The sequence below is a fragment of the Dreissena polymorpha genome, chromosome 14, assembly GCF_020536995.1.
Source record: "Dreissena polymorpha isolate Duluth1 chromosome 14, UMN_Dpol_1.0, whole genome shotgun sequence".
Classification (NCBI taxonomy): Eukaryota; Metazoa; Mollusca; class Bivalvia; order Myida; family Dreissenidae; genus Dreissena; species Dreissena polymorpha.
Window position 1 is genome coordinate 53,174,185 of NC_068368.1, and position 12,272 is coordinate 53,186,456.

The 12,272-nt window shown below is 35.4% G+C and overlaps 1 protein-coding gene across 1 annotated transcript in view; it reads left to right on the forward strand.

Moving 5' to 3' along the window:
* Positions 1-11,933, forward strand: part of LOC127857904 (polypeptide N-acetylgalactosaminyltransferase 2-like) — a 42,800-nt gene extending 30,867 nt beyond the window's left edge. Inside the window, exon 14 of the mRNA XM_052394640.1 lies at positions 525-11,933. Within this exon, the coding sequence (XP_052250600.1) occupies positions 525-695 (171 nt within the window). The 3' untranslated portion in view covers positions 696-11,933. The remainder of the gene's footprint in view (positions 1-524) is intronic.
* Positions 11,934-12,272: the final 339 nt, after the last annotated feature.

Below are 12,272 nucleotides of genomic sequence, written 5' to 3' on the forward strand. Positions count from 1 at the left end.
AAAAAATTCTGTCCCAAAACTTTAATGTACAGTAAAGTTTTGCAATAACTTTTTAAATATTGAACATAGCAACTTCATATTTGGCATGCATGTGTATCTCATGGAGCTGCACATTTTGAGTGTCAAAAAAAAGCGCGCATTAGGGGGCATTGTGTTTCTGACAAACACATCTCTTGTTTTCTCTTGGCATATACATAAAACACGTGTATGTGCAGACATAGTCAATGCATATGATACTTCAGTATATGTAAGAGACCAAAATGTTTTGTTGCTTCATATGTGTATTTATGTTGTAATAGAGATGTTTGTTGAAAATCAATATAAAAAAAAGAAAAAAAGAATGGTAGTTGTGAGTTGATTTCTTTTGTATCCGTAAACTGCTTTGATCAACAAAGCTTTTATGTTAACTGTATTAAATGCGCATTAAAGGCAATGGTATTTGCGGCTGTATTTAATGCACATTGAATTGGAATTAAATGCGAATGCAAAGTGTAATAATACATTTGAAAATATACTTTAAACAGAAGTGGCTGTTCCTGGATGGTCAGATATTTCGGGAGGGGACGGACCAGTGTCTCGACAGCCACAAGGCAAATGTGGCCCTCGTGATCGCTGAGTGTGATGAGCAGTATGTCAGCCAGAGGTGGAGGGTCGTCGATAAGTCACAGCAGTCAAGGTCAAAGGACGAGGTCTGAATTAGGGTCAAAAGGTCGTGGGCTTATATATATATATTAATAGCTGCAAAGAGAAGGTTTGAAGAACCTGTTCACTTAAAACTATTATATCCATTTTTCAATAGCATAAGTTCTGAAATAAGTAAATCACATTTATTACACTGATTTTTTTTTTCGATTCTAAGCTAAGCATTTAATTTAGTTTTTGTTGGAAATAAATTATACAATTTATAATTATCAAATTGTTATTAGAAAACCAATTTTAATGTGCTTTTGGTGCTTTAATCGATAAAATTTTGATCAGAAACTAGTTTTGCAAATTTGAATTTTTGAAAGGGGAGTAATGCTTTCAGGGACAAAGTTTTTGGTTAAAAAGCCATGGACTGGAAAGAAACTCTTCATGCTAAGAGAGTGATTCTAAGTCAGAAATATGAGTTGTGTTCTGAGAAAACTGGGCATAAAGCTTGTCCCAGGGACGACACTTTCCGCCTAAATTGGATTTTTGCCAAGACGAGACTTCATTTAAATGAAAAATGTCATAAAAGCGGAAAGTGTCGTCACTGATTAGCCTGTGCGGACTGCACAGGCTAATATGGGACGACACTTTACGCACATGCATTATGCCCAGTTTTCTCAGAACACGCCTCATATGAATTTACTGAAGGTCAGATATTTAATATTAAGTAAGCAACAGTAATTCTAAGTCAGGAGTAAAACTTTGTCGAATAATGGCTGTATTTGTATACTGGTATTCAAAAAATTATTTATTTTAACTTGTGCTTGTTGAATGATTCATCCTGCTTCTAGTCAGATGGTATATTATCTTTAGAATATCTGTCTTTGTTGAGGTATAGTAAACATATTATTTTGAATATCTTGGCGTTTTTTTTGTGTTAGATTTTATATAATGAATTAAAGCATTTAATTGGTATTGTTGGTAATGTATCAGATAGTTTGCTTGGTTTAACAGAAAATTACAAGTATGATGATTACGTACTCAGACAGTTTTGTTTATCAGACATGCAACAAACAGAATCCTCACGATTTATAAATTTATTTGTAATTGATAGAAAAATACGTTTTTTAAATTTATTTTTTAAATCGTGAATAAATACATAAACAAAATACTTTTGAAGTAGCCTATAAGTTGTTTTTTTTACATTACTTCACATATAGATGTCAACTTTAAACAAAAGATTTTAAATAATGAATTTTAAGTTAATTATTTTAATTAATGACAAAACATTAATAAAGGAGAAAGAATCAGATGACCAATTACAAATAAATATTTTATATTTTTGTATAAACTTTTGCTGTCCGTCCATTTACATATACAAGGCCATATGACACATTTGGTGTTGCTCATGAATGTGACAAAATGATCTTCCATTATTCTTGGATACACTTTTATTGTTATTTTGCCAAAATTTACAGTGCAATATTTATATAAAAGGTTTTGTTGTTTTTTACTTTGTTTTTGTATTAATTTTATTTGTACGAAGGCTGTCCCACAACTCCTGAAATGCTATTAACCATGTTGGCACAGATATGAACTTTTAAATACATGTTTCTCAGCAAATGCATGTAGATTATTTACAATATTTGGTAAAAATATATTGTTAATAGTGCAAGTAATTGATTTAATAGTAGCATACTACTTGCTTACACCGCGTACAGTTTTTTTATGTTGTATTAAGTAAGTTAACAAAAGCTCCTTGCTCTAAAGCGCATGTAGGCATATTTTGTATACAGATGCACTGGACAGTCAACAAAAACAAAATGGCAGCTCTAGTGGAACACATGGCGCAGATGACATCATTAAGTTCTGGTAATGTCAAAAGGACGTTTACAAATATGTTTTATAGCACATATACACATATGTTATATATAAAAATATATACGCCAGTGTTAAGAACTTTGAAACCCAATAACAATTTTCAGACATATGTACTGACTGACGTTAAACTTTTGAAAACCATGTACAATTTATGTCATTGGTGCTAGCATTTACCAATATTGGCTATTGCTCATTTAGAAAATATCTGTTGGTCTAGACAAATCAATTTTACTATTCTTTTTTAAGTTCTAAATTCTAAGATAGTAAAGTTTGAATAATTGTTGTATAGCCACCTATCATGTATTCATACATTTGCTGATGCCTTCAAACATGGTTTGATGGTTATAATGTTGCTATTGTAAAATGTCTTTGGTGTGTAATATTATAAAGATCTCAATCAAGTTTGCTTTATATTTAATTATACCCCCACAAACGAAGTTTAGGGGGGTATATAGGAGTAAGCTTGTCGTTCTGTCGGTCGGTCCGCATTAAGTGTCCACTCTCTATTTCAAGTAGTTTTCATCCGATCTTCACTAAACTTGGTCAGAAGTTGTATCTACATGATGTCTAGGCTAAGTTCGAACATGGGCCTTGTCGGGTCAAAAACTAGGTCACGATGTCACTTAGTGCGTTTTAAACAATTAGCATGTTGTCCATTCTCTATTTCAAGTAGTTTTCATCCGATCTTCACCAAACTTGGTCAGAAGTTGTATCTAGATGATCTTAAGGCCAAGTTCGAACATGGGCCTTGCCGGGTCAAAAACTAGGTCTAGGGGTCACTTAGTGCGTTTTACACATTGAGCATGGTGTCCGCTCTCTATTTCACGAAGTTTAAATCCGATCTTCACCACACTTGGTCAGAAGTGGTATCTAGATGATGTCTAGGCCAAGTTCAAACATGGGTCTTGTCGGGTCAAAAACTAGGTCACGGGGTCACTTAGTACGTTTTACACATTGAGCATGGTGTCCCCTCTCTATTTCACGAAGTTTAAATCCCATCTTCACCACACTTGGTCAGAAGTTGTAACTAGATGATGTGTAGGTCAAGTTCCAACATGGGCCATGCCAGGTCAAAAACTAGGTCACGGGGTCACTTAGTGTGTTTTAAACCTCACCATGTTGTCCGCTCTCTAATTCAAGTAGTTTTTTTATCCAATCTTCACCAAAATTAGTCAGAAGTTGTATCTTGATAATGTCTAGAGCAAGTTTGAATATGGGTTATGCCGGGTCAAAAACAAGGTCACGGGATCACTTAGGGCGTTTTAAACATCACAATGTTGTCCGCTCTCTAATTCAAGTAGTTTTTTATCCAATCTTCACCAAAATTGGTCAGAAGTTGTATCTTGATAATGTCTAGAGCAAGTTTGAATATGGGTTATGCCGGGTCAAAAACAAGGTCACGGGGTCACTAAGGGCGTTTTAAACATCACAATGTTGTCCGCTCTCTAATTCAAGTAGTTTTCATCAGATCTTCACCAAACTTGGTCAGAAGTTGTATCTAGATGATCTTAAGGCCAAGTTTGAACATGGGCCTTGTCGGGTCAAAATTTAGGTCACGGGGTCACTTAGTGCGTTTTAAACATTCAGCATGTTGTCCGCTCTCTAATTCAAGTAGTTTTCATCCGATCTTCACCAAACTTGGTCAGAAGTTGTATCTAGATGATGTCTAGGTCAAGTTCGAACATGGGCCTTGCTGGGTCAAAAACTAGGTCACGGGGTCACTTAGTACGTTTTACACATTCAGCATGGTGTCCACTCTCTATTTCAAGTAATTTAAATCCGATCTTCACCACACTTGGTCAGAAGTTGTAACTAGATGATGTGTAGGTCAAGTTTGAACATGGGCCATGCCAGGTCAAAAACTAGGTCACGGGGTCACTTAGTGTGTTTAAAACCTCACCATGTTGTCTGCTCTCTAATTTAATTAGTTTATATCCAATCTTCACCAAAATTGGTCAGAAGTTGTATCTTGATAATGTCTAGGTCAAGTTTGAATATGGGTCATGCTGGTAAAAAACAAGGTCACGGGGTCACTTAGGGCGTTTAAAACATCACAATGTTGTGTGCTCTCTAATTCAAGTAGTTTTCATCCAATCTTCACCAAACTTGGTCAGAAGTTGTATCTAGATGATGTCTAGGTCAAGTTTGAATATGGGTCATGCCGGGTCAAAAACTAGGTCACGGGGTATCTTAGTGCATTTAAAACCTCACTATGTTGTCCGCTCTCTAATTCAAGTAGTTTTCATCCAATCCTCACCAAACTTGGTCACAAGTTTTATCTAAATGATCTCTAGGACAAGTTTAACATTGGGCCATTCCGGGCCTAAAACTAGGTCACGGGTCACTTAGTGCGTTTTTTAACATCCAGCATGGTGTCCGCTCTCTATTTCACGAAATTTAAATCCGAGCTTCACCACACTTGGTCAGAAGTTGTAACTAGATGATGTGTAGGTCAAGTTCCAACATGGGCCATGCCAGGTCAAAAACTAGGTCACGGGGTCACTTAGTGTGTTTTAAAACCTCACCATGTTGTCCGCTCTCTAATTCAAGTAGTTTTTTATCCAATCTTCACCAAAATTGGTCAGAAGTTGTATCTTGATAATGTCTAGAGCAAGTTTGAATATGGGTTATGCCGGGTCAAAAACAAGGTCACGGGGTCACTTAGGGCATTTTAAACATCACAATGTTTAGTGCTCTCTAATTCAAGTAGTTTTCATCAGATCTTCACCAAACTTGGTCAGAAGTTGTATCTAGATGATCTTAAGGCCAAGTTCGAACATGGGCCTTGCCGGTTCAAAATTTAGGTCACGGGGTCACTTAGTGCGTTTTACACATTCAGCATGTTGTCCGCTCTCTATTTCAAGTAGTTTAAATCCGATCTTCAACACACGTGGTCAGAAGTTGTAACTAGATGATGTGTAGGTCAAGTTTGAACATGGGCCATGCCAGGTCAAAAACTAGGTCACGGGGTCACTTAGTGTGTTTAAAACCTCACCATGTTGTCCGCTCTCTAATTTAATTAGTTTATATCCAATCTTCACCAAAATTGGTCAGAAGTTGTATCTTGATAATGTCTAGGTCAAGTTTTAATATGGGTCATGCCGGGTAAAAAACAAGGTCACGGGGTAACTTAGGGCGTTTAAAACATCACAATGTTGTTAGCTCTCTAATTCAAGTAGTTTTCATCCAATCTTCACCAAACTTGGTCAGAAGTTGTATCTAGATGAATGCTAGGTCAAGTTTGAATATGGGTCATGCCGGGTCAAAAACTAGGTCACAGGGTATTTTAGTGCATTTTAAACCTCACTATGTTGTCCGCTCTCTAATCCAAGTAGTTTTCATCCAATCCTCACCAAACTTGGTAACAAGTTTTATCTAAATGATCTCTAGGACAAGTTTAAACATGGGCCATTCCGGGCCTAAAACTAGGTCACGGGTCACTTAGTGCGTTTTTTAACATTCAGCATGGTGTCCGCTCTCTAATTCAAGTAGTTTACATCGATCTTCACCAAATTGGTCAGAAGTTTTATGGAGATGATCTAAAGGCCAAGTTGAAACATGGCCTTTCTGGGTCAAAAACTAGGTCAAGGGGTCACTTAGTGCGTTTTAAATATTGCACATGATGTCCGCTGTTTTTTGTGAAGACGACATGCAAAATATTCTGTGTCAATGCGGCATGTGGGGGTATTCGTCACGTCTGTGACAAAGCTCTAGTTTGTTGTTGGAGACATATTAATGCGGAGAATTGCCTTGAACAAGTACCATAACCGTACACTTTCTTAAGTAAGAGTTAGTAGCCTCTTAAGTTGTTGTATGATGTAACTTTTTAGGGCTATATCTCAGACATTAATACACAATTTCAACATGAAACTTCTTAGATAACAAGGAGGAGAATTGCAATTCATAAAATCAAATACACTTTACTTTATGATATGTTTAAGGATTATTATTAGAAATATATTTTTGAAGTTTTGTTAAAAATCTGCATATTGTCTTCTTTTTTTTTCAACCATATTGTATTGTTAATCTTGTTCTGTATCTATTTCCAGCGTTATTCTGGGACAGACTTCATTTTTGTTTATCTTCTTAAGTTAAATGGTTCGTTGATTATACTATGTATTTAGTTTGTGAAAATATACTATACACAAGTATTAAACATAAGCATGTGGTATCATTTAGTCATATTTATTGTGATATTATTTTGTGTGTTTTAAATATGTGACTTATTTCTTGACAATCAATTATATTATAAGTATTTTAATATTGCGTATTTTATGCGCCCCAAACGGCAGGCATATAGAAATTGCATCATCCGTTGTACTTTCAGTAATTCTGTCCTGCTTCTTGTATGGAGCATAACTTTTTGAAGCGATTCAAATAAAAGTTCATATAATTGTTTATGGCATGAACAGGAACTGCAGAGTATTTAATAAATAGGTAAAACTTGTCGATGTTTCCCAACATTGATGGTTTTAATTACAGTTTTTAGTCAAAACATATACCGTTACTTTGGTGGGATTGGACACTTACGATGACAGCGCTCGTTCATCATGATGGTGAGCTTTTGTGATTGTCATTTGTCTACTTGTCTTTGATAACACAATTTTTGTGTAGAATCTTTTTAAAAATGGTTCATGTGGAGTCAAAAATCTGAAAATAATGAAGGCCAAGCTTGAGAACATGCAAACTTACATATTTTTCCCATGAAGCTTTGTTGACAGTTGTCTTAATGACATCTTAATGTTAGAAAATGGTGCAACATAGTTGTTAACCCTTTGCATGCTGGGAAATTTGTCGTCTGCTAAAATGTTGTCTGCTGAATTTCTTAAATTAGCTTTTTCTTTGATTTTTTTCAAAGAATACTATCAGAATAGCAAACAGTTTGGATCCAGATGAGACGCCACGTTCTGTGGCGTCTCATCTGGATCCAAACTGTTTGCAAAGGCCTTCAAAATTCGGTTCCAGCATTGAAAGAGTTAAACATTACCACCAAACATTACCACCTAGAGGGAGGTTATTTCACTACAATTGCTTTACAAAACAAAAACTGTTCAACACTGAAAGTTAACAAGTCATACTTTTACATATGAACTTGAAACTTGGTTACTGGTAAAAAACTATGCATAAAGTTGATTAACAATCATCGTACAAAGTCACATTTATTGGCCAACTCTGGTTAAACCTAGGGTCACATGTACTGGTATTGCACAATCTTTATAAAACCTGTTGCAATGATATCTTGCCCCTAGTTCTCCTGTGAGTTCAAAAACAGAATAATTTGTTAAAAATGAACAACAGCTGGTTAACACTCTAACTTTGCTTACCTTGAGGCAAAACTTAATATTTGCATCTATGAGTTTTTGTTGAATTCACAATTATTGGGTCCTGTGGGGTCAAAAACCAGGTAATCTGGAGAGACAACATTGACTGCCAATTCTTCAAGAAGCCTGATCAGAACAATTTTGTTCTAATTTTATCTTACTGAAATGTAAACTTCAGGGGTGTGATTTCTCCTCCTTTCAACTGATTTTAATGTCCAAATAATTTTCCGAATACCGGTAATTATAAACTTGGCAGGATCTATATGTAAATGTAGAGTTCAGTAAAACTGTGGAACCGGGAGGGGGTGGGGTAGGGCATTTTCCTAAATAACACCTGTGAAATTTAGTCCTGTTGTGTCAAAAACGGACCCACCAATTTGCAACCATATGAACCCACTTTGTGATAATTTAAGTTTTCTGCCTGGAGCCCTTTAGGGCTTCCTTGTTCATGAAATCAAACAAAAGGGATGCAACAAATCACTTCCAAAGAAGTTTTTTCTACATGTTATGTCCCTTATGTGTTCCCTTGTCAAAAAGTACGTACAATTTAAATTGATGGTTTACTGCGGTTTAACTAATTTTTGCCTTACATTAGTTTACATTAACAACTTAAACATGTTAATGAATAATATGTTCTCAATGAAGTGTTCTGATTCTGATCTGTTTGTATGCATGTCTCATGCATATCCATGTACATGTATTTTGTTTTATTTTAAATGACAGTATAGTATTTACATATTATTGTAACATGCCCATATGTTTGTATACGATTTTATGCTTGCTGTTTATACTGTCTAATTTTAGACTAATGTGTGTACTAAGTATATTTTATTTGACCTTATTTTATATACAGACTTGTTTATGGTTATTTTTTACACACAAACTGTTGCTCATAGTGTCGCTGTTTGAAATGGTGGTTATGATGATGAAAATGACATTGAAAGAAGTCTAGATGACTAGAAAAAAGTTTACAATCTGCTCATATTTTCTTTCATAATAAGGACTTAGTTGCGAAGATACAAACACGTGGAAGGTTTAATTAACTTAATGAGTGTATTTGTTCTAATATGTGTTTTTGGTCTTAACCATTGTGCAATGTTTTATTTCCTTAGTTGTAAAGTTGTAGCTTATCGATTGTTTGTAAAAAAAAATGATAGGACCTAAATCCAGTACGAACAATCTTTAAATTTTCATAACCTATTAAACGATGATGAATAAAAAAATATGATCAGGTACGCATAAAGTGGAATTTCAAATACTTGTATTGTGTACAACAGTTTTGTATATACAATACATACACACAATTTGAGTACTGAACAAATTAATTAACAAAATCTTATTTATGGAAGGTACCATGTGAAGATTATTAATTTGCTATTAAGCAATCCTCGTTCATAATCATTCGTTGTTTAAGATCGTGAAATTAAATTTTTGACCTTGAAGTCGTTTATTGGTGTTTTGGTTTTAAGACGTTTTGGTTTCAAAACACACAATTATAAACTGTATAATTGAAGGTGTTATGTATTGTCTTGTAATGATTTAATGATCTTCTTGCGTACATTCAGATTTAGGTGAAAGGTTCTCTTGAATACAAAGCTAAGTTGTGTTATATTAGGTCAATTTACGTCATTTAATTACTGTCCTGTTGATTTTATTGTATGTCATGTTAGCACGCAACTAAAAGGAGACTGCATTTACTCAAGCACTCACGTGAATCACAGTTGTCTTCCTTTAGTCTGTTTGCAAAATAATACGGAGATTCAATTAATTTAAACAATATGTTTTTCAATGGCTTTACAGGTCATTATTATGCCCACTTCGAAGAAGAGGGGGTATATTGTTTTGCACATGTCGGTTGGTCCATCTGTCGGACGGTCCGTCCACCAGATGGTTTCCGGATGATAACTCAAGAACGCTTAGGCCTAGGATCATGAAACTTCACAGGTACATTGCTCATGACTGGCAGATGACCCCTATTGATTTTCAGGTCACTAGATCAAAGGTCAAGGTCACAGTGACTAAATAGTAAAATGGTTGCCGGATGATAACTCAAGAATGCTTTTGCCTAGGATCATGAAACTTCATAGGTACATTGATCATGACTGGCAGATGACCCCTATGGATTTTCAGGTCACTAGGTCAAAGGTCAAGGTTACAGTGACTCGAAATAGTAAAATGGTTTCCGGATGATAACTCAAGAATGCTTAGGCCTAGGATCATGAAACTTCATAGGTACATTGACCATAACTGGCAAATGACGCCTATTGATTTTCAGGTCACTAGATCAAAGGTCAAGGTCACAGTGACTAAATAGTAAACTGGTTTCCGAATGATAACTCAAGAATGCTTACGCCTAGGATCATGAAACTTCATAGGTACATTGATCATGACTGGCAGATGACCCCTATTTATTTTCAGGTCACTAGGTCAAAGGTCACAGTGACTCGAAACAATAAAATGGTTTCCGGATGATAACTCAAGAATGCTTACGCCTAGGATCATGAAACTTAATAGGAACATTGATCATGACTGGCAGATGACCCTTATTGATTTTCAGATCACTAGGTCAAAGCTCAAGGTCACAGTGACTCGAAAAAGTAAACTGGTTTCAGGATGATAACTCAAGAATGCTTAGGCCTCGGATCATAATACTTCATAGGTACATTGATAATGACTGGCAAATGACCCCTATTGATTTTCAGTTCACTAGGTCAAAGGTCAAGGTCACAGTGACTCGAAATAGTAATATGGTTTCCGGATGATAACTCAAGAATGCTTACGCCTAGGATCATGAAACTTCATAGGTACATTGATCATGACTTGCAGATGACCCCTATTAATTTTCAGGTCACTAGGTCAAAGGTTAAGGTCCCAGTGACTTGAAACAGTTAAATGGTTTCCTGATGATAACTCAAGAATAATTAGGCCTAGGATCATGAAACTTCTTAGGTACATTGATCATGACTAGCAGATGACCCCTATTGATTTTCAGGTCACTAGGTCAAAGGTCAATGTCACAGTGACAAAAAACGTATTCACACAATGGCTGCCACTACAACTGACAGCCCATATGGGGGGCGTGCATGTTTTACAAACAGCCCTTGTTTATTATATGTAAATGTTAACTCTTGTGTTACTTTTGTAAAGACTCATTTACTGTTAAAGTATCTTTTTTATGCCCCTCGGATCGAATGATCGGGGGTATATTGTTTTTGGCCTGTTTTTCTGAAATTGTATGTGTCTGTCTGTCATTGTATTGTGTGTCTGTCCCAAAACGTTAACCTTGGTCATAATTTTTGAATTGATGATAGCAACTTGATATTTGGCATGCATGTGTATCTCATTGAGCTGCACATTTTGAGTGGTGTAAGGTCAAGGTCATCCTTCAAGGTCAAGGGTAAAAATATATAGCTTCAAAGCGGGGCAGTAGGGGGCATTGTTTTTCATTAACACGGCTCTTGTTTTAATATTTTACTGATCTGAAACCAGTTGTTCAAAACTATGATTTCACTTCAGACCCAATTCAAATAAAAAATTAAGCAATTTTATTATCAAACATATGCACTTTGTTTCATACACAAATATTTGGTTTACAAATAACACATCCATATAAGGGTTAGTAATAACGTCACATAAACAACTCGATCCAAAAGTTAACGGCTGTTTTCCTATCTGGTCCTTAACATTTTAAGTAACCTGGCCCTGTTTTTGTATCGATGACCTGAGTGTATACGTTTATATAGAGCTATTTGAGACTGTTTTTATGTTGAAGTAAAATGTACATAATTATAAATGCATGGCTGAACCATGGAGAATCATCCATGTTTGAAATGTAATCCAGGGACAAACACATTTTGTTTTATAGGTCCCTGTGTAATCCTAGTACTAGTTTAAACCGAGTTAAATGTAGTATATACTCACATGCCATCGTAAATAGTAAAAAATTGATGTTTAGGTTTTAAAAACATCATTAACTTTTATCGTCGCTTGAAAACATATTCTTACAAGAATCATCTTCATACGGATTGTTGTTTTTGTGTTTATTCATAAACTTGTTTATTGCTTCCTGAGAATGATTCTCAATAAATGTCCAATAACTAAGCGCGTCTCGTGATTGAATGTCCGTTCATTGTTCTTTTCATTTGTGTATCTATGAGCGCATTGTCCTCAACAACAGACATTGACAGATCGTAAAAATGTTGTTTTCCCATTATCTCAGATCTTTCGCCGTTTAATGATCTTGATTTCAAAGTTTCTTGAACTTATGAACCGTCCCCGTGAATAGTTGTTTACAATATTTTCCTTCGTCGATCTGCGGTTATTCTTTGGCAAACGAGCCGCAAAAAAATGACTTCCCCATTGGTAGCCCCGCGTATGCAAATGTAATTTCATATAACTTGTCAATAAGAGACTTGATTTATGTGTAATGTTGGCAGTAAA